The 23,326-nt window shown below is 42.2% G+C and overlaps 1 protein-coding gene across 1 annotated transcript in view; it reads left to right on the forward strand.

Annotated features, from left to right (window-relative positions):
- Window positions 1–900: 900 nt before the first annotated feature.
- The window catches only part of pdlim2 (PDZ and LIM domain 2 (mystique)), a 37,050-nt gene continuing 14,624 nt past the window's right edge, over window positions 901–23,326 (forward strand). Inside the window, exons 1-6 of the mRNA XM_074638405.1 lie at window positions 901–1,110; window positions 9,926–10,054; window positions 11,945–12,096; window positions 14,836–14,905; window positions 15,650–15,801; window positions 17,737–17,800. Coding sequence (XP_074494506.1) covers window positions 9,962–10,054; window positions 11,945–12,096; window positions 14,836–14,905; window positions 15,650–15,801; window positions 17,737–17,800 — 531 coding nt within the window. The 5' untranslated portion in view covers window positions 901–1,110; window positions 9,926–9,961. The remainder of the gene's footprint in view (window positions 1,111–9,925; window positions 10,055–11,944; window positions 12,097–14,835; window positions 14,906–15,649; window positions 15,802–17,736; window positions 17,801–23,326) is intronic.

Below are 23,326 nucleotides of genomic sequence, written 5' to 3' on the forward strand. Positions count from 1 at the left end.
TATGACCTCAGTGACAAAACATGTAATTTAATACCTCTATAACAGTGTGAAGTGTTAGCCTATAGGCATCATAAAAGTAGACTTGATGGCAGAACAGTTGGATCACATTAGACAAGTGTACCTAATAAAGGTGACAGAGTTTAGACTGATTATACTGATGCTTCAGTGGTATTAAATTTCACAATAAACTATGTTTCATCAACATATAGTATAACACTGATACAAAATACATATGTGTAGTAATAGTAAATGACCAGAAATTTGAATAAAAGGAGAATAATTGTTAAGCTCATTGGTGTAGCTATAAGATTTAATAACTGTATTTTATTGTGAAATTCTTATGTTGATTTTAAGTGGCTAAATTGCCTCTGACAAGGATATAAGATTAAAGTAAGATTAAGAAATTATAAAATATGAAACTGCTTCAGTAAATATACAAATTTAATAAAAAAAAGGACAAATAAGATAAAAAGAAATAATTATTGACAAATTAAGTTGTTTTGTTTCTCTTTTCCTGCTTTATTTATTTAATACAAACCAGTTGTCTAACATCTAATCAGCGACCTATTTGCACCTGTGACACCAGGTGAAAGTCGTTAACTTTAATCAACAAGCTGGAAGGTGATTACGTCACTAGTTAATTGGTGGCTCTGATTGGAAGAGCGCGTGCTGCTCTGCTCCACACCGTCAGCAGATGGCGCACGCAGCCTCAGTGTGTTTTTTAAGGATAAATGGCTCAATTATCACCACTGCACCCTCCTCTCCCCTCCTCTCTTCTCCTCTTCTTCTTCTGCCTCCACTCCGATGCGACACGCCCAGTTTTGTGTCAAACCTTTTTATTTTGGTAATAGCACATGGCACCGCGAGCTCTACTCGTCCCAGTGATACCTTTGCGCGCGCAGCTACAGGTGGAGTTCGTGCACCTTAAACGACTGAAACCAGCAGCAGAGACACAACACGGACTATACCCGCCACACACTGACGGAGGAGACACATAAAGCTGCTTTCTGCTTAGTCTTGGAGGCTGAGGTGAAACTGAACTGGGACCAGCTGCTGGGTGTCGACATTTAACAGGTGGAGAAGACACCTGAAATCACTGCTCTCACCTTGGTAAGTAAAATTAAAAGTTAATTAAAAGAGTCATCGTCCATATAGTCTCTTAGCTGGCTCAAAGTGTGCAGCTCAATTAATCTAAACTCAAGTACGCTCAGTGGAGCTGACTGGTAGTCCTTTACGCACTAATTTTGTATCCAATGGCATCATTTTATATCACATTTCTCTTTGTAAACTTGTGTGCTATGTAGTCGTTTTTATGGCAGGCTATATGTAGTGTGATTTACTATGGGTTTATTGTAGTCTTGACCTGAGAGACTCATATCTGAACGGTGTGGGAACCTCAGGGAACTACATAAGTTATGATTGATGCCAAGTATGCGAGGTTAAAGAAAAGAAAGTGTGCACATTTATATGAGCTGTTTTGTGGCTAATGATGCATGATATATAGGTGGAAATTGAAAGTCAGTCTAACTGACTAGAAAAACTTTAAGCCCACACACACACAGAGTGCTGCAGACCTTTCCACCCTTGTTAATGCCTCTGTGTTTAGGAGAGCAGGAGGAGGTTGTTTCTTGAGTGATTTGTGGAGGCTGGACCAGGTGCAACCTCAGGAATCCTCAAGTCAGTATTTATGTCCTATTAGGTGAAGCTGTTGAAGCTGCTATCTTCTCTCTCCTAAAGTGGTCTGTTGATGGTGATGATGACTCTGAATTAGTCACTGTAGTTCAAGTTCACTGTATAATTCCCTCACTCTCCTTCCTTAAAAAGGTCTAGTAGGGGTGTAAGACAATATAGAAAAAATCAAATATCACAATTTTGAAAGTTTTGTGATTCTGTATCGATTCTCAAAAACACTGTTTAGATTTTTAAGTAATAGTTTACATGCAACTCAGTCAATACTTTGTCATTTGCAAAGCCTCTCAAAGTAGTGCTATGATGTTGGATGCTACAGGGACTGTTATAAGTTCTAATTGCATAAAAAAGTCAACTTTTTTTTATCAAATTTGATGCATATGGTGGTGTGTTCTTACTATACTATGTCAATTTTCCTAAAATTAGTTTAAAAAATTGCAATATATCACCTTATTTACAGTATCTCAATATATTGAAACATAACTCCTGTATCATGATACGCATCGTTTTGCCAGATTCTTGTCAATATACAACTCTATAGAGTCTAGACGTTCAGAAATAAATAGATCTGGCATGTGAGCTCAGCAGGTGGGAAAGTTGTGGTGTTTTCACGTATAATCCAGAACATTCCCAATGAAACCTCATATTCCCAAACCCCCCCCCACCGCCTGCTGTTTGTGTATTGTGATTGTGCATGGCTGCCTTTGTGTGCATGATGCTCTAGCTAACACTTCATAGTGTGAGTGTTTCCTGGTGGCTTCTTTTTTTCTTTGAGTGAACACTGTGCTGTTACTCAGATACAGCTGAAGCCATCCAGGAACCAAAAACAGACCACTGTAATTTTAGTTAGAGCGAAGCAGCGGCTTTTCAAGAAAACAAGGAAAACTTGTTAACCTTCTAACTCAGGGAAAGAATTTGTTTGTTTTACAATTGCGTTGTGGTTTTAACTGAAGCAAAGGACTTATTTTGGAGTTTTGTTAAATACTACTTTTTACTTCAGGGCCTGTAACAGGCAGCTTTCCTCCGTGATGAACATGTTTACAGTTATGCAGGAAGTTAGAATTATCTGTTAAGTCTGAATGATGAAAGTGTTTTTTTTGGCGCGTGGTTTTCAGTTTGAGCTGAGGGAGAGGCGTTGCACGATTTTTCTGACTGTTCTCTTTTTTACGTTGCATTAGCTTTCGTAGAAGCAACAGTTTGTGGGACAAAGAGGATGTTTCCGAGGTGCACCGTTGCTGCGGTGTATTTCAAGAGCGTGCATGTAATGAACAAAGTGGTGTGTCTTTTTGTGAGGAGGGCATAATGGTGCATGGCAGAGGATGTGGTGAAGTGGCCTGATTGCCGAGCAGCAGAGTGTGGAGCCTGTTCAGTGTGAACGGCAGTAACATGATCTCCAGATGATGCTGATGCAGAGGGAGATAAGTGGAGCCGCTACCACAGTGTCCTTGTCTTGTTGCTTCACAGTGGACACAATCCAGTCCACTGTTGCAGTGGTGCAGCAAAGTGGTAAAGGGATGATGGCTAATCTTAGAAACTCTTTTTGTACTGGAGAAGATAAGATTATGTTACAGCTTGAAACCAAGACCCCAGGAAGAGCGCCGGTCGTTGATGCCAATTTTTGTAGTGGCGTAACCGGCATACTACAACTTCCGTGTCTGTCTCGTGATACCATTGGGCCCAAAAATACTTTTTCCCATAGACTTACTTTGGGAAATAGACGTCTGTAACTCAGCGGATCATTTTTTTTTAGGTAAATCATTCCCCAGTACGAACACTCTAATAGCCCTTATTTAAATCATTAGGTCCTAAAAGTTGTAAAACGCACTAGTTATTTCCCTTCCTCCGTTCATGTGAATGAGACCCAGACCGTGACGACAGCACAAGTCGTGACGACGGCGTGACGTTGGGACCCCGCCACCGAGTCATGTGACCGAGTGGACGCTACTGCGCCTGCTCCATAGGCCCAATGGATGCGGAAGATCACCGGAAGATCCAAGTACTTTTCCAGACAGAAGTCGAGCCATTTTGGCATCATGCGCCACTGAGCAACTTTCATAGGAATGAACGGGGCCCCGCCTCTGACGCTATATTCAGTTCTCTTAATACATCCATGCATGAAACCCTACATAAGTGTGCGTCCTTAAAAGTTTCCTCACTGAAAAGGGAGTAACCTGCAAAACTGACAGGTATGGCTCAGTGTATAATTATTTTGATGATACATCAATGCACTATATGTAACGATACAGAAACTCATCAACCAACACCCTTTTTTGACATCATATGTTGTTGTTTGATTATTATTTTCTCATCTCCGTAGTGAGGGTGTGATGTGGAGAATGTCTTACTCAGGGGATAGGCTCGCTATTGCATTCCTTTCCTTTTGATTCAGTGGGTGTGTGTCCAGGTAGGAGCCGACCTGTCAGTGTAGGTGCGTGACACACAGGGTAGAGTCAACATCAGACCTCATCACTGACGAGAGCTGTGGAAAGTTCACACTGGTGTACGGCCACCAGCGAGAGCTTTGACAAGTGTGATTCATCCCAGGAATATTCCCCCGCAGCCACAGCGGCTCATCTGAGAGAGCATGTGTGTGCCTTCCTTTGCATCAAAGCTCAGCTTTCAGTTGGAAGTGCTGCGTCTGCTATGTTCATCAGCTTTTCTCTCAGTATTAGCATGTTGGACAGAGAGCCAATGCTTGTTCGTTTCAATCCAAGGGGATTTCTGCTCCAGAGTTCAGGGAGAAGGAAAAACACTCTAGTGATTGAGGGAGGAGGTGAAGAGTTGATGTAGGTGGCCAGGTTTGGCTGCCAGACATTTTATTATACAGAAGTTTAGTCAGCAATCCTCACAGTTAATCTAATGCCGCTCAGTTTTTTGAATATTTGATTTCCACCACAGTACATATGGTAGCAACTTCTTTTTCCAAATGTTACATTCCTCGGAAGGAACGAGGTGTTAATTCTTAAGATTAGCTTTGCTAAACGTAGTGATGGTAATGGGTTCCTGCGATGCACTTTTCACTCTGCAAGCCGTGTGTCTTTCCATCTAATGCCTTTTCTTTCACTTTCTAATATTAAATACTAATAATATTAACCGTCAACATGACCACTGGTTGCCATAACTGTGTTGTGGTGTTGATCGAAGTTAATGACTCATCAGGTGTGAGTCATCATAACTCAGTAAATTACGCACAGTTTCAGACTTGTGTTAACAGGTTTCACTCATTCAGCCTAAAGTAGTCGTAACTGCCTGTTATGTTACATAAACATGCTAAATTGAAGATTGCACATCAATTAGGTGTTGTTGTCTGTAAAAATAGCCAGTAAAAATACCTGCAATACGAGTACAGCAAACACAATGCTTGTATATTTGTGTGACGGAACGTGTTTTACATTCTGCTATATGTATATCAAGTATCCTAAACTAAGAGTAATCAGCAAGTAGCATTAAATATCAATAATAATATATCAGTAATATTTGTTTTAGCTTCACCAATCAATATAGTTCTTTGATTTTGACACAATGGTATCCCTTCAATCCTTTAGTTCTCACCATGAGCACAAAATATGTTATTGAAAACATTTTTCAAATGAAACCCTGGAGGCTCTCTGCATGTTGGAGCAACGAGCCTTGAATCCAACATTTGGAAAGGCCTGTTCTTCCCGTTCATACCTCCACTATCTCTCTTGCCTGTAAGGACAATGTCTCATAGATGTGACAAGTGCCAAAAGGTTTTTAACATTTTGAGTATGTACATGACGGGCTTAGAGAGTGAAAATGTCCATCTGGAAACTGATGTACAGTCTGAAACAAGTTAGTGTGAGCTCATAATGGTCTTGTTTACCTTTTTGAACGTCCAATCGAGTAGCAACACTGAGATTTTTAGGGGCTGCCCCATGGCTGAATGACTTGTTTCTAAAAAAAACTTATGAACACATCTCTGGTAAACACAATAATTAAAGTGGAGTGGCAGTTTTGTGTGATTCTTTGTGGAGAACTTGATTAGTCGACTTAGAATTGTTTTGGTCGAGGACAGCCCTAGTAGCAACACCAAGATTCGGGTCTTTGAACTACATGAATCCAAATATTTTTGATAGTCTCAAGCTGCTTATAGCTAATTCTAATTATAAAATATTTCTGGTGCGCTCTGCAGCTAATGCTGGAATCGGCTGGATAAAATAAGTACCCCCCCCCCCCTTTCAGCCGCCGCGGGGCACCTTTACCACCGTGGTAATCACGTAAATTGAAAGGAGTGACATCTGTAGATTCAGCAGAGGAGGAAACTTGGCGTTCTTTAGAGCAGAAGTGTCCACTGCTCACGTGGCATAACAGCTTTGTTAGATGCTGTAAGGACAATCATATGAAGTACTGATATTACCTCACTAATAACCCTCAATAATAAATTTGGGTAGACAAAACTTTAGGCTCTAAAATGATAAAAAACATCACAATTTCCTAAAGTTGATGATATTTACTTGTTTTGTCTGACTGACAGTCCAAAACATAAAGAGATTTACATCACAAGACAAAGAAAAGTGGTATATCCTCAAAATTGAGCAGCTGGGGTTTTGGGAGTTTTTGCTTGAAGTTTTACTAGCGATAATTCAACCATCAAAATAGTTGTAGTAAATTTTTTGTGGCGTTTGACTATTGATTAATTGACTAATTGTTTCAGCGCTATAAATTAGTAAAAAACACCTAGTAATACATTTCAACAGCTGAGCCTTCTATAGCCTCAAAAATGACTTTTTAAAGTTGAATAAACGCCTCCTTAAAAACAGTTTTAACCAAAACTGACTAGGGTGTAGGATTTATTGCAGTGCTGCTGTATTAGGCTACATTACTTTTAGCTTGGATTAAACTGGTAACTGAGTGTATGAGCCAATGGATAAACGTGGATGCTGGCTCTTGTAGTTTGTCAAACTTGACACCTTGCTGTTTGTCGGTATGCAGTAATGCAGGTAAGTCTTAAACGTGTCCATTGTGTTTGTCGGAAGTGAGAGTATTTCACTACGTACGCCTATAGTACCAGTTTCCATTCTCCTCCTGCTGTGCGGCTGATGCTGACCTGCGATCCATAGAAATGACTTCATGACGAGAATTCTTCTCATTGTGTGTTTTAGGTGTGTTGTTGAATTGTGCTGCCAGATTGGCGTGGCAGCAAAGGCAGCTGGATGTCACCAGAACAGAATTCACCTTTCTATGTGTATTGGCAGCTGCCCAACAGTACCTTTGTGTGCTGGTGAGGTCTCATCAAACTGAGTTCAGCACTTTGTTTAATGCGAGCAGCAGTGCAGAGCAGCAGTCTTAAAACCTCATCAGTGGCCAATTAAGCACAGCCCATGAGTGTGCTCCACTCTATCCTCACCACCACTGTGTTGTTTTTCTGTCCGCACTGCCGCATACTTTCACCATCCTTTCACTTTGACATTTATCCACCGCTACTAGCGCTTTTATGATGCTAACAGTGAACGTTTACGCAGGGAATTAGCAGGGTGCTCGCTTGATAATGGCCGCTCTATAGGAGAAGCTGCAGAGGCTCATGGAACTAATTGATACCCCCAGAGGCTGGGAAACTTTAGGGCGGCTGCTCCCTGCCATTATCACAACTGCACTTATTTCTGGAGGCCACAGCAATTAAGAGACCCTAATGATGGTGAGCCCAGTAACCCCGCTAATTGGCCCAGACTGTTAATGGCTTACTGGGTCTGCGCGGCGTGTCCCAAACACTTGTGGAATGTGCAGCCGATGAAACGGGCCAGTGTTTGTAGCGTGGCTGATGTCCTAGATTTACTTTTACGTGGGCCTATGATCTTCAGGAGTTTTGTGCCTCATATCTTTTGTAATCATTGACAGACTTATCACCTTATTTATAGACATTATTTTCATCCCAGTGTTGGCCACAATATGACTGCAGACTCTGCACTGTCTGATATGCAGTGCTTTGCTCCAACTTGAACTGTCAAGTATGATAGTAAACTTTGCATTGAGATATTAACCTGTGATAAAACGGGTAATCTGAAACAAATCATGTGCCTCTGTCTCCTCTGATGCTCCTAATGGCATCTGCAAGATTTCACAGACCAGAGAAAAACAACAAGTGAGAGCTGATCTGGAGTCTGCTTTCCAGCTGCTGTTTATGAGCCGCCTGTCCATCACTCGTGAACTCCAATCAAACGGTCAAACTAGGCATCGCTGATCAAATATGAATCAATATTCTGTTACTGTAATGCCTATTTCTCACCTCAAATGTTTTCAGAAACATCTTGTAGTGTACTGTTTAGCTGTAAAATGACAAAAAGTCAAAATTAAAGTGTGGTTTGTCTTGATGATCTGGAAAACAAATCCAGCATCTGCAGAAAGCAACGGTCAACTATCACTGTTCTGTATTTACTTTCAGAGTTTGATGAAAGAAGCTTTGTTTGTGTTTTGAGTTAAGCAACAGATGATTTAAAATTGTTTTGGGTGTAGACTTTTTTTTTTTGAGAGAGTCTATACTTAAAATAGCTTAGGTCATTGTCTACGTTTGCACCTATATATTACCTGTTGCACTAATGTCTTTAGCTTAAATAAATGCATGTTTTCTCAGTGAGCTGAGTTCCAGTCACAGACAGCATTGTGCAGGTGCTGCTCATCCCATCATCACTGTTACGCCACAGAGCTCTTGTGTCTCCACACGCAGTCCTGCAGCAGACAAACGTCATCTACAGCTGTGAGCAGAGTAAACTGGCAATTAACCTCGAGTCGAAAAGCACCATCAGCCGCATAACTATTTAAATGCTTTAAAGCCGTATTCTGCTCCCATGAATATTTTAGAAGATAGTGTACATGTTAACAGTAAGTTTAGTTAATCATCTGCGTCTGGTTCCCCTCCCAAAACTGTTGCAGGCTTATTGAGATTGTATGTATTGCTTTATTGCATGTTCCCATCTGATTACCCTTTAGTACCTTGCTGATACGAACATTATCATCATTGGCACGCTGGCTGATCATGTCAACAGTGTTCACACTGATAACTCAAGGAGAATTTGACACTGATTGATTTGTAAGTAGGAATGCCCAAACACATATTTTATCATAGGTTAGTTAGAGTCAAGCAACATGAAGCTGGATAGCCAATAATCCTTACCAGGTCAACAGAGAGAGCTCTGCTTTTTAGTACACAATTTTTGTACATCTACACAGATGAGCTCTTGCAGAACTGCTGGAGAAAATCTATATGCCAGAGACGGTAGCACACAACGCGCTGTCATCACCAATTATGATTTTTGCAATGTGTAATATTTTGACAGCTCAATCCTTACCAGTAACGAAAGATCAACATCTGGAGGATCTGTTAACTTGTCTATCTTGTCATGCAGCTGTGTAGAATTGTGACGGATTAAAGTAATCAAAAGTTGCTGACTGTCAACTCCAAAATATTATTCAGATGAAGTGATTTGTCCCATATTGGAAAGCAAAAAGGCCCGTAGATGAGCTTCCTTAATATTGCATTAAATGCCATTTCAGAAAATTCAGTCTACAAGAGAACAGAACAACCCTCACATGGTTTCACTAATCATTGGCGTCTCCATAGATTTAATTTTAAACGCTTGATTTACAGTTTTAGATTTACAAATTCAAAACAGACTTCGTAGAAAGCAAAATCTATAAATTTCCGTGCAAAGCCTAACCATACAAATATAAAATATCCACTAAGGGACTTCAGATTTACGAAACAACTGCATTGTTAGACACGTTTATATATACAGCTCATTCTTATAAACAAGCCTCAAAGGGCTACCATACTGTGTCGTATATCATTCTCCACCACTGTATATGTATACATTCAACACAATGGTCACAGTGAAACAGTGCGAAACGTTCGGCTCCTCGTGTGCTTGCACGGCTTTTTGTTTGCGTTTGTGTCCCGAAAGAGCATTTGGATTCAATGAAACTCATTTGGCGTTGCAGGCACTTTAGCGATGTTAGTCATGTGTCTTTAGTTTCAGATTCTTCCAATTCCTATTTGATGTGGTTACACAATCCACGTCAGGGGGATTTAGGCCTGTGGAAGTGAAGTGTTGCTGGAGATGAAAGGCGGCTTATGCAAATGTTCACTGTCTTCACCTGATGATCCTAATATTAATCCTGGCCAGCAGAAACTCGGGACTCTGATGGAAACATTCAGCCGTGCACATGTTTATGTCCCACATGTTACACACACTTATGCTCGCTGTGTCTCTTTTTGTTTCAGGATTTTGACAAGAGTGCGTGCTGACCTGATCACTAAATGGCGCTGACGGTGAACCTTATCGGTCCCTCGCCATGGGGCTTCAGAATATTCGGAGGAAGGGACTTCAAGAAGGCCATAACTGTATCAAAGGTACTCGCCAACAGCGGCCCTGTCGCTGAACCTCGTCACACCTTATCAAACCATATCCTCCTGTTTTTGTCAAAACACAGCCTGTAATGGCATGTCATGCAAAGTCAACTTCCTCCTCGCCACGTCTCTTTTCTTGTCTTTGTTTGTGTCCGCAGGCTGCTTCGCACCTATTTCCTTGACTACTGAACCCGTTAGAATAGAATGGAAGTAGATTACATTAAGAGGAAACCACTGATTACAGTTACAGTGGAAGTTGGGGTGGGAGGTGAGGGGGTTCCTGGTCCCAGAGTGCAGTCTGTTTCTTTGCTAACTCTCGTGCAGTACCACGTGCATCTGTAAATTCACAGTCACTGTTAAAAAAAATAAAAGGGAAGATGGAATGGAAGAAGTGGAAACGTTACTGCTGTAAACAGACAGGCTGGCATGCAGTAAACACCACCAGGAAACCCTCTGCATGCCGGAGACACCCATTTCTGCCCACTGCACATTCTGCTCCTACATCACCACCTCAGCCTGTTTTGTTTTTCCAGTGAGATTTCCCCCAGTAGCTCCTCAGACCATAAACGATAAATTATGGCAAAAACATGCCAGGGTGCCAGTGCTTCACACACTTCAAAAGGATTTATAGTTTGCTCCCTCTTGAAAACTTATGAGGTCTTCTCATGAATAAGTCTGATTTGTTACTGCTAACCAGTAAACAACACCAGCATGTTTGCTTGTCTCAAATATCAAACGGGTTCTCTTAAGTGTCAGGGATTCCTGCCGGGAGAGAAACTTCATCACCGAAATTGGTCTGCAAAGCCCAGTATGAGATACGGCTTGTCTCCCACTCCCCCCCACCCCCTCCACCCCCCACCACCACCCCGCAGTTAAGCAACCACAGGGTTGGGCCATCTGAAGTGGTTTGCACTTGGCACAGAGATGACATGGATGCCCTCTTTTATTCCTGTTGGCCTGAAAGATAGCTTGCCTCCGTTTCTCTCGGGGACCGACCCTGGAAAAGAACCCCCAGCTGCTCTTAGTTTATGTTAAACCAGGCGTGTCCTGATCAGAAAAGGCACGCACTATTGTGGGTCGCCACAGCAACGCTTAATTGCCTCTCGAGTGGGCCCACAGACATGGCACCTCTGCCCTCTTGCTTGGCTAAACTGACAAACAGCCTGTTGACTGGCACTCTTTGCATCTATTTTTTCCTGTAGAGATTTAAGAATGAGACTTTCCTCCTCTCTGATTGGCTCTTTACTTGTTTTGCATTCTTTGTTTAATTGCCTCGCTCTGTTTTTAATTGTGAGGCGAGCACTGTTTGTGGCAAATGTCATACTTACTCTCTAAAGCAGCTGCAGCAGCATCAGCCTCCTCATTTCTTCTTTTGTTTTAGTAAGCCTGGTGTGTTTGGGTGTGCATGCCTGGGACACAGGAACCGAGCTGAAAGCGGTGGCTAGGACCTTATGTCTCGGCCCATTAGTGTGGAATTCCCTCTGATGTGGTGCTATAGCATTGGCTTTGACATGCGGTGAGGCGGGTTGCAAAGGTCAGGCCCAGTCAAACCATCAAGTAGTGTCACACTAACGACTTCTCCCCGAGGGTGTCATGAATCTGTCCGCTGTTGACCGGCACTGCCTCGTTCCATGTGTGTGAAACGCTGTGGCGTCTGTTGGTATTTACTAGTGTTATGAGTTGTTGAGAGAGACAGTTGGATTAAGAGTGTGAAGCAACTCGTCGCCACCTTTTTCTCATTTACTCATTTGTTAACGCTGAATGTCAGCCGCTGACAAATTGTCCACACAGCCTTAAGATACAGCGCTGGCGCCAGATCCATAAAGTGTTATGTTCAGAGCAGGACCTGGGGCCAGTAGGACCTTAACTGGAGCTCATTCTTCTGTTCAACAGGTCAACGGGGGCAGCAAGGCAGGGCAGGCAGACCTGCAACCTGGCGACATTATCTTGGAGATCAACGGGGAAAATACGTCCGACATGCTGAACGTGGAGGCTCAGAACAAGATCAAGAACTCAAAGACTGAGCTGCAGATGATGGTGGAGAGGTACGCTGACATTGCAGATCTGCTATAGGAACAAATAGTCCTGCTAGTTTATGTATATGTTGGATTTATAAACATAAAATATACAATGCCATGCAACCTTCTGCAGCATCGTTCCCCAAATGAAAATCCCTAATTTTCTGCATTTGTGCCAAGACCACAGTCGCCACTTTACACTGGTTTTAACTTTATCATGCAAGCACTGTACAAACAAAAACAAGTGATTGTAATCTGGGGAAATGCCAGCATGTACTAGAGCCACAGTGTTCCCTTCCTTGGTCCCTCTTAATAAACCCTGTTTTGAGATTTGCCAAGACCTTGTTTGGATGATGGGGAGTTGGCTACTAAAAAGGTTTCCCTTTTTGAGCCAAGACTGCTCTCCTTGGCTGGCATTTTGATTAACGTCCTCCCTAAATTCTCATTTATTGTCACTGTTGCCGCCGTTAACTCTCTTTCTCAGTCTCTTCACACAAAAACATGCACCAACACACACTCACGCACGTGTGCTTTCACATACTTCCTCCTTGGATGTCCCACGTCCATGTGAGTGAATTTTTCCCCGCTGACCTCATGTCTCCCACCAAGCCAGAAACAACACCACTACTTCTTGCCTGCCCAGGACAATGCCACTGTGTAGCTCTGCCATGTCTTTAATCCCACTGTTAGATGTCAGCGTTTTTCAGCGCCAAGACTCTTATGTACCTCAGAGGCTCCTGTCTTAATACCACTGATCAAGCATATTATTACCCATTTGAATTCTGTTCAGACGAGCTCTCAAGAGGTGTGTAATTGAGTAGCACAAGTCTGTATGTTTGATTTAATCTTTGCTTAGTTGAGAGCTCCCTTTTTCCAGCTCAACATCTGGTCGGCAGTTTATTCTCATCAGGCGATGTGGGTACTGGCCATCATCACACAGATGGTGTTGCCCACTGAAAGAAGCTCATCCTGTTTTTAGGCGTGTCTGCTGCTGCACACAGAGGCAGTGGTTTATTGTTGGTGCATCCAATGACATGTTCATCCCAGACTTTGCTAACTGGGGTTATTTTTACATGACAAAGCAACCACACCATCACAGTCTTGTCATTGACCCCGAAAAACGTTTGAGTCGGGCTTTGTTCGCAGCTACTTGTTTGGACTTCATTGTTCATTGATGCCTTGCGGATGATGTCACGTTTACCAAAGCATTTGTCGCTCTGTGATCCCCGTTGCTCTCTCTAATGGAGTCGGCTGTCAGAACAACTTGTGGGTAAAGCTTTACCACACAGCTATACTGGTGCAGTACAATAATTTATCTCTTGCTGTGATATGCATGCATGCATGTACTGCTTTGTGTGTGCACATCCAGCCGCTAGCATCATTATCTCATTTGATCACCAAACATCATGTCAAATAAAATACAGGCATGTAGAAAAATATGATTCCCTCTAAAAGTTGTTTTTTTAAAAAGTAGTACTTTGGTAACATTAAACTCAGAAGAAACTATGAAGAACTTTCCAACGACACCAGGCGGTCCAATAAAGCATTGGCTTGCCTCATCCTAAATACTGGTCACAGCTTGACGCAAAGTATGTATCTTTTGCTTCTTGTGGATTTGAATCCTCTTGAACTCTGGTCAATATTCTGACAGCTGTGTGCACAGCTAGCATCAGCAAAATGTTTCACATACTGATTTATGTCAGTTTGGCATCTCTCTGGTATAAAGTCACAGTAAGCACTTTCACTAGAAGCAAATTCTTCTTTAATGGAGACCTGTAACCAGAGGTCATCGCTTGTAGACTAGAGACTGATCTGACCTTAAAATACATCTCGTACATCTCACTTCCTCTGGTGCTCTGATGTACGTGATAGAAGTGAAAGTTTAAGGTAAGCGTTTTTCAGCTGTGCAGTTCCTGATTCAAAGCAATGAGTTTTTCAGGCCTGCCACATTAATATCTTTCCTATGGGAAGAAATGTCTTATGGCCACTGTATCGGTTTCCGTCTTCTTGCCATCTCTCTCTCCTGTACTCAGTATGTGGAGCCCGGGCCACGAGAGGTGTGTTTCTGGGTGATTTACCACAGGCATCCAGGCCTTCCTGTGTGCCTCATTACCCCGGGCTCAACCAAAAGCCTGTCAGCCTCTGGCCCTACAGCCAGGGGGGCACTGTGTGTTTGCATTGGCGCTTATACTTATATTTTCCCCTCCAAATTCAATGATGGAATTGCTTTCAGAATGTGTTTCCTATTTATGAAAGTAAAACATAAGTGACTAGTTGGAAAGACGAGACCCATCGGGAGAACATTTTCAAAACGGGGACAGAGTCTGCAGTACTCGTCTTCTGCAGTAATCGCTAAGATTCATGGGAACACACTGATGGATGCCTGCCAGGACATTAGTAAAAGGGATGTCAAAAATGATGGTTTTGTTTGCGCTTCAAATGAAGTTCACTTAGACTTATGACCCTTAGAAAATTCAATATTTTTTTCCCTCACTCATTATTTTTCTTGCAAGTTCTTAAACATCATATTACGTACTTTCAAGTGCATCAGCTTGTCCAGAATGTCATTTAGACCAGTTTTAAATATCTTGCCTATTTATTTAACAGTCACTTCCTTACTGCCTTAGTTGATTTTTTTTTTTCTTTTTTTTTCTTTTTGATTCAGCAGTGATGAGATCAGACTTTATCCCACAGGCTACATAGATGGAGAATGAAACTTTGGGTAGTCCGATATCAGTTGATTTCTGTGGTTTTCTGTCTTTCAAGACCTGAACCTCGCAGCCCTGGACAGACCAACGGCATCAGCACCCCTGAGCAGCTCACCGGACGCTTCCAGGTGAGTGCTGCAGCTCCACCAGAGCTTCGATTACTGGACATCAAACGGCAAATTGATGTTCAGAACAGTATTCTCTACAGGTGGGGGGGATCAATACAGCACAGTATCGCAATCCCATTTTGCTGCAATAGAAAATGATTGAAGTGAGCAGAACATAGTGAAAACTGTGTCTTACTAGATAAACAGATGTTGACAAACGGCATAATTTGCAGTTGAAAAAAGGTAATAAATTGCGATACTGAGCATATCCCAAAATGTTTAAAATCACAATAAGATTGTATTGTGACTTAAGTATTGTGATATCGTATCTGGTGATTCCCACCACTAGTATTCTCCATATCTCTTTGATCCACGACATTGCCTCAGTGCCTGTTTTATTTGGATAATGTGTTGTTTTCATTTCTACTGATGCATGCATGACACATCTGTTTATTAAATATCTGCTTATTTCACTGTCCTCAAGATGGAAGCAGTACAAGACATTGTAGTGATTTAGTACTCGTTCCTCTTTTTTATTGAGATCATGAGTCCCAAAGCACCACCTAAATTACATGGTGATGCTGAGTACACAATCTGTTTAAGGATATATTTACTTCCTTGTGTGTACTGACATTCTCACAGGTGTCCATTATGCTCCTCCCTTAAGTCTTTCACGACTTGTAAGGCAAAAATGCAGTAGTAAAGATCAAGTTACGGTCAACAGTTACTAATGCAATAACATTCCTCTGATGTGATGTTTTGTAGGAGGCAGTAATAGTGAGCAGAGATGAGAATCAGAACTACAAAGAGTACACCATCTCCAGCCCGGCGTCGCTGTCCCCCGGACCTTATTCACCAGATCCTTTTCCCAGCCCAGATGGGAGGAGGGAGAGGCTGACACCGACCCCCAACAAGAGGTAATTCACTTGACCTGCTGCAGTGTTCAAGCATGCAGATCAAATTTGGGTTTTATTGCATATCTGATAGAAATCAGTCACACTAATTGGCTGCAATGCATATTTGATGAGTAGAAGTATTTTGAGAAAGATGCCACCCGCCTCCTGTAATGAAGAATCCACTCTGGACCACAAAGTTTGGACTTTACATAAAAAAAATTAAAAGAAAAATGCTTAAAAAAAGCATTAAAATTTTTGCATTTGGAGTTGTTGGAAAGATAAAAAGACAGATGGTCACACACGTAATCTGGTTACTTGTTAATTGCAGTTTTTGATGGTCAGCCTTTCACCATGAACAGGGTCTAAGATAAAGTCTCAGGACATTTAAAGCTCGACATTTCAGATGGACAGTTGAGTCTTTTTTCAGAGACCTGTCCATTCATCGCTTCAATAGGCTTATATGTGGACAAAAGGTTGCAACAAGTGCTCTCTTGACTCCACAACAGGCCCAGAGTCAATAGGTAGGAGAATAACTCACCGAAAGTGGAGCCATGGGATTGTGCTGTAGTAACAAAGGATATGCACAGGATATCACATTCCACCGTTTGCATTCACTTTAAACAAAAGGCAGAATGTGGAACGTTCACCGTGCCACTCGCTCTCGCTGCATGGCCGCTTGTTGACTCGTCTGGTCTGATGAAACTTCCTACCCTACGTGGACTTGATTTCCATCTTGTCATTAAAGTGGCAGTAGGCAGTATATTTTTGGCATCATTGGGCAAAAATTCCATAATAACCTTTCAGCATATTGTAATTCAAGTGTTCTGAGAGAAAACTAAACTTCTGCACCTCCTCATGCTTTAAAAAATCTAGCCTGTGACGGGAGATTTTGACCAATCACTGGTCATTTCATTAAGAGAGCGTTCCTATTGGCTGTGCCCTGGTCATGTGACCTGAACTTGGCGTTCCTTCACCAGATTTCACAATGGCAGCGGTGTCACCAACTTTCTCATTTTACAGCTAAACCGTGCACTACAAGATGATTCTGAAAACATTTGAGGCGAGAAATGGGCATTAACGTAACATAATATTGATTCATATTTGATCAGCGCAGCCTAGTTTGACCGTTTAGTCGGAGTTCGCGAGTGATTGACAGCTGGCTCTCATAAACGGCAGCTGGACAGCGGACCTCAGATCAGCTCTGACTGGTTGTTTTCCTCCGCTATGTGAAATCTTGCAGATGCCATTAGGAGCACAGGAGAACACATGAGTCACATGATTTTTTTCAGGTTACCTGTTTCATGTACTACTGTCACGAAATAACTTTTTTGAATCATATTTGCTCCAATCTCGCCTACTTCAGCTTTAGTATAATTATAATTCTTAGTATTATTATATTCTTCTTCCATTTAAACACAGAATTATAATGATTGTCAGTAAAATTGTGCAGTACATTATGGTTCTTCAAAATAAATTTACTGTTGCATCAAATTGGAATTTGTACAGATCCTCATGGGGAACCTGCAGTACTATATGTTTCAGTCAAAATGTATGAATATGGCAATATGGATAAAATCCTCCTGTATTACATGGAATTTATATCACAATATCAATATATATTGTGAATATACTGTACTACATTTGGAAAATCATTTGGAAACAAATATTATTAGATGAAATAACCAGACAGGAAAGTACTTAATCACATTGATGTAAAAGCCATATACAAATCCAATATTTCAATTGGTCTGTCCTGCCTATTGATTGATCCACAATATCCTAATACATCCAGAGATATTAAAGGATAACTTCAGCACCACAAACAATTTAACCACAACCACAACAAAAAAAATCCCAGAGGGTTGATTTATTTGTCTGTCTCATCATGGTAAACTGTGTATTGTCTTATTGCCTACCCCAAAGTCATACATATGTATGGTTGACTCTCTGTTATAGTGTCCAGCTGCGTTCATGGTCTCCAGACGAGAGGAGTCACAGGCTGTCCCGACCGCTGTCACAGGTCAGTTTCTGTTGTTTCTTTAACAACGGCCAAATCCTCCTTCATTCCTTTTGTAATTGCTGTTTTTGAAGCAGGTTTTTAGCTTTCTGAGATATGCCGTCAAGAGTTGTCCACCAATCTGTTTAGTCAATAGCTGTCCACCCTGCTAAGGAAAGCTGTTGTTTTTCTGCTATAAAATGTCTTTAATTAGATGGGGACAATTTGTCCTTTCAGTCTCCTCCAACCAGAAACAAGAGAAAAGGTTGTTCTGTTTCTGCCTTTTTACTGTCACTGCTGTAAAATAAGTTTGCTGTTTACTTAATACTTTAGATGAGATGATGATGATGATGATAGGCAGGGGCAGAGCCAGATGTTGTAAACATTTGGGGCTCTGCCCAAACCTAGGGGTGTCCGGGGGCATCCTTTTCCCCATTTACGGCAGCTATATTCACTATTTTTTACAGCCATTTGGTAAAAGAACTCCTAAGAAGAATATTTACTCAATGATATTAGATTTCTTTGGAGAATAGCTTAGTAGAAGTAGTATACTAGAACAACATGACAATGTTAGGGTGGACATAGATGGCAATATTTCCCCAGTGATAGAATATTTGCTCCATTGATTTGCCGCTACAGTCAGAAAGACTGTGGAGAAAAGACACAAAGTTAAAGGTATTTAAAAAAAACTGAAAGATTCAGGGCGTTTGAGAAAACATTCGACGTATAATAATACTGGAAAAATACATGCAAATGTTTAGATAAATATGATGTCCTCACAATGTCATTCATCTGTAGCTGCAGTTCACTTGGTCTGTACAGCTGAAAGTTATTGTCCTGTCGTCTGTAGATCTCGGTGTATTTAGTTTGACTGCACTGTTGCAGTCTGTAGGAATAACACGTTTGAATTCAAAGCCTTTCCTCTTGAATTGTTTCTCTCTGATGCCACAGAAGATGCCCTACAAAAGGTTTGTGCGCTCCAGTGTACTTCACAGTAAAGGCAGGAAGAGAAGGTTTGACATTTTTATAGCAGGGAGTGTATAACCTACAAAGGTCAGTCTTTGAAAATATCTGACATTAAGCTGAACAACAGTCTGGAGCTGTTTCATTCAGAGCCTGCTCAAAGGAAAAATAAAATATGACACTCCATTAAAACAATGGCCTTAACCTTTAGTTGTCTGAGTGGTGACTCATTAGCGGCAAAATATGAAAAGTGGTAAAATACAGACTTGGGGTTATCATGAGACTGAAGCTAAACTATGCTGTGCTTATTTACCATTCCAGTAACAAAGCCAAGAAGGGGGACTTGGGCGTCTGGAAAGACTTCAGTGAGTTAAAGAGAGAAAATGTTGTGGGAAAGTTCATCATGAGCTATTTCAGCTATGCCTACATGCTTAGTCTCAAGCATGGGTCCCACTGATAGAACATGTGCGATGACCGAGCAGGAAAAAACATGCAAGACCTTTTGTAACTGCACAAGGAATTCCAGCCATTTTTATCGCACTGGACGTTACATAAAGTTGGATAAATATGCAGAGGTTTGAACTTAAAAACATTGGAGCGTTCCCTCTGAGAGGCCGCCGGCTGAGAACTTCCATTTTAAAACTTCTCGTCGAGTTTGGGATTCTTTGTGTTGTTGACTTGTTAAATGGGATTCGGATGGACATATCACTCACAGCGGTGTCCAACCTCTGAGACTTGTGGCTTACGTCAGTTTGATCTTTTTCACGCTGGGAGAAAGATGAACCAGTCTAGCCGTGATGTAACTGGGATCTAAGTGGTGCTTTTGAGGATGCCGTCATCACTTTTTCCTGAACATTTTAAACCAATCTTTATCAAAATAAAAAGCTTCTGTCAGTCTTGACCGCCATGAAATCTGGTCCCAGCAAAATATAGTCTTTAGGAATGCAAAACGGAGTCCCTCCTAATAACTAATCTGATGTGACGGCAAAGCCACATGGCATGTTGTCTCTTTCCAAGATGTTTTAGGGCAGGGAGGGTGTGCAAGATGTCTCTGTGTGCAGACATGAATCAGCTCTCCGACTGGCTCACTGTTCAGGCAGATTCAACTGACATGAGTGTGATAAGTGACGTTCATTTGGAGGGCCGACGCCTCAGGCAGACAGTAGGCTGGACTGGAGATGATTAGTGTCAAGTCCTTACGCTTGGAAGTGAATTGGCTTTTCTGTGCCTTGGATCCCTTTGACTGAAAGGTAATTATTATAAATAAGCCATTATAATTCCAATCGTGCGTTTTAAAGGGGAATTACACGGATATTACACAGGAAGATCAGTGTACTTGTCACGAAGAGTACTATTAAGCCTGTGAAAACAGCTGTATAAAATCTTCTGTGACTCTGTAGGGAGCTTTTTAAAGTCTGCTGAGGATGTCATCACATAGACTGTATATACAGATGGCATTAGTCTCCGTGACCTCACCCATAGGTTTCTGAAGAGTGGCTGGGACGTTTTTTGTACCAGGCTGTAAACATGTTTATTTCTGCTGTAAATTTGGACACTTTAACATGGGGGTCTATGAGGATTGACTCGCTTTTGGAGCTGGTCTCAAGTGGACATTTGAGGAACTGCAGTTTTTGGCACTTGTTGGCTTCATCACCAGAGGTTGCCACTTGGCTAAATTGAAAACTCCTAAAATGTGCTTTAGCAAGTCTTACTTTAAACTGCAGTGGTTTTCGTCACATCCTGTCCCTTTGGCTAAATGCTCTAATAGTTTGAATAGTTAAAGTACTCTTGCTCAATTCAGCCTACTGATATTACATTTTAGCATCATCAGTGTATTATTTCTCACTGAGGGCATTGTGAGCCTCCGTTAGACACAGATGCTGATGTTTTCAGCATCAATCCAAAACCACATTAAGCAACCCGCTGTGGAGTTATAGTGAGGCTGCGGCCAGCAAACCATGATGAAACAAACTTCCGTATTGGCCTACCAGAAAACACATTAGGAGCTGTGTTGTGGCTGAGGGCTCCATCGGCGAGTCCTTAGAAATGAACGGGCTCCTGTCGTAGCCATCCGCCCGGGACGGCCTCGCATGTTTGTGGTTCTCCCATTCTCCTTACCATTTTTAAATTGACCCTTTTCTCTCATTTTTTTCTCATTATCCTCTGGGAGACATTACATTCCTTCTGTCATCTTCTACTCCAATATCAACTTTTTGGTCTTTTTTTAGCTGTTTGTTCAGTATGTTTGAATTAATATCAAGCTACATGTTTTTGAGAAGACTGCAATTTGAGATGTTTAATCGCCGCTTTGTCCACCCTTTCTTACTTTTTCTGGTCTGAAAGTTGACTTGGATTGCTTGCTCTGCCATCTATGCCTGTCAGCCTCGGTGTTTACCATCATCCAGCCTAGTGGATGAGAGTTTTGGGTTCTGGCTGACCCCTTCCTTCAAGGGATGTCCACACTGGTTTTAAAGTGGTGACGAGCCTCCCGCCGCAGCGCCGTGATTAGTGAGTGGAGTTCTTTCAGAGCGCTCGGTGGGGAAATGGCTGGGAAGAGGCCTGCCATGAGCACACTGTGCATTATGCTGCTCGGGCTGGCAGGAACACAGCAGCCCAGTGAGCGCTAAGATGCGGAGCCTCCATGACAAGGGGCTCTGTCCTGCCTGAGAGGTGCAGAGTGCTGCTATATCAGGTGATCAGCCTCTCTGAAAAGCTCCTAAAAGGCTTTTCCACCCTTGTTTTGGCTCCCTTGGTGAGGAGAGTGGGATGCGCAACAGGATCCCCCATTTTCCAGGGTGTTGGATATCCTGAGAAAAAGCCTGTGTACAATAGTGGCTGTGATGGCAGAGGCCGTGGAAGGCTGGCGCTGCTTTTTCCCCTCGCGTCACAAGGCCTGTCGTTGTGTGATGGGAGCTGGAGGAGACGGGGGAATCGGGGTGGAGCGGAGTGGACATCAGGAAGCCCGCTGACATTCCCAAACTGTACTTAAGCCATCACACCTCCTGCTCAAACACAGTCCAAAGCTGCCTGCAGCGCCACACAGAACACAAAAATTTTAATTGCATGTTTAAAAATGCTAGTCATGCATTTCATATACAAAAGCACTTGACTTGAATGCACAAATGCAAAGAAAACTGTAGAGATTTAAAATGCATGGCTATTGACATGTGTTGAAAACCCCAGTAGGAAATTATAGACTGTATAAAAGAAGTGGACATAGTCACCCATTGGTTTGTGGGTCGTGCATCGTTTTGAAGCCTCGAGTTCAGCATTTTGGCCGTCGCCTTGTTGTTTTTTTGCAACCAGAAGTGACACGAGAAGGTGGAGCTAAGTACAACTGAATGCTGAATAAGACATTTTAAGACAAACAAAAAGGTTATAATTAACTTTAATGAACTGAAAACACACTGTGAAAGGGTTAAAGTTATAAGACGAAAACACGGACAAATCCCAGACCGTACACTGCCGTGGTATCACAAGTTAGCCACGCCCTAAAGCTTACCCTGCTTTATGGTCTATTTGACTCTAAATGGGACCATAATTTACTAAAGAACATGCTGAGTTGAAGAAGACTTGAAACTAGCAATTGAGACCATAAACTCATGTTTACAATGTTTACCAAGGTAATAAATCAAGTGAGAAGTAGACTCATTTTCTCACAGACTTCTATACAATCGGACTTCTTTTTGCAACCAGATGACTCGCCCCTTACTGGCGATTAGAAAGAATACAAGTCTAAGGCACTTTCTCATTGGCCTCACTTTTCAGTCATGGAGGTTGCCCATTGGAAGGCATTGTGCATGTTTGATGCACGTTATTTCTGTAGGTGTAGCTTCGTAACATGTAGTTCTGTCATGCCATGATGTGGCTGGCTGTGTTCATGGACTTTAATATCTGCTAGCTCACCACCATGACAAAAGGAGCGAAGCCATCCCAGATTCCTGGAGGCCCGGCATGAGATTGTATCTTAACTGGCCGGCCACCGTCATGATTCAGAGCATCTGTTTATATCATCAAGGAATGACCGCAACAGGATCTCTGTTGCGATGAATGGTGCCAAAACCAAACTGCTTTTCATGAGACATGACCCGTCACTGGGCCATTAGGACCAGGCTCCGTGTCTGGGTTTGCCGTTACTGCACTTTGAGGTTCCTGAGGGTTGCCTTAGCGGGCTGCCTGATCCTGTGCTGGGATAGATTGGTTGCTTTATAAATATCCCTCCTTAGTGTAGGATGGCCAGCTCCTGCAGGGTGACACCCGTGCAGACCAAACTTTCCCCCTTTATGCTAAATTGGGTGCAGTGGTCTTGGCGGGTGATGTCTCACTAAGCTCTTTATCCAGAGAGGGCAGAGTAAGCATCCGTCCATACATCCTCTATCCCGTATACATTAGTCTGTCCACTACTCTCCTCCTTGCAGCGGGCCAGCCAGTACTGGCGTTGTCCTGCTCTATTCTGGAGGTTGTGGTGGATTGGAGTGCAAAGCTGCGGTCATTGCTTTGGAGCAGAAATGGGACTTGGCATGCAGGAATAGAACTTAAAGTTTATGTTTTTAAATTGAGTCAAAAAGTAGAATTTTATATTGCACG

This window comes from Sebastes fasciatus, chromosome 6 (genome assembly GCF_043250625.1).
Source record: "Sebastes fasciatus isolate fSebFas1 chromosome 6, fSebFas1.pri, whole genome shotgun sequence".
NCBI classification, from domain to species: domain Eukaryota; kingdom Metazoa; phylum Chordata; class Actinopteri; order Perciformes; family Sebastidae; genus Sebastes; species Sebastes fasciatus.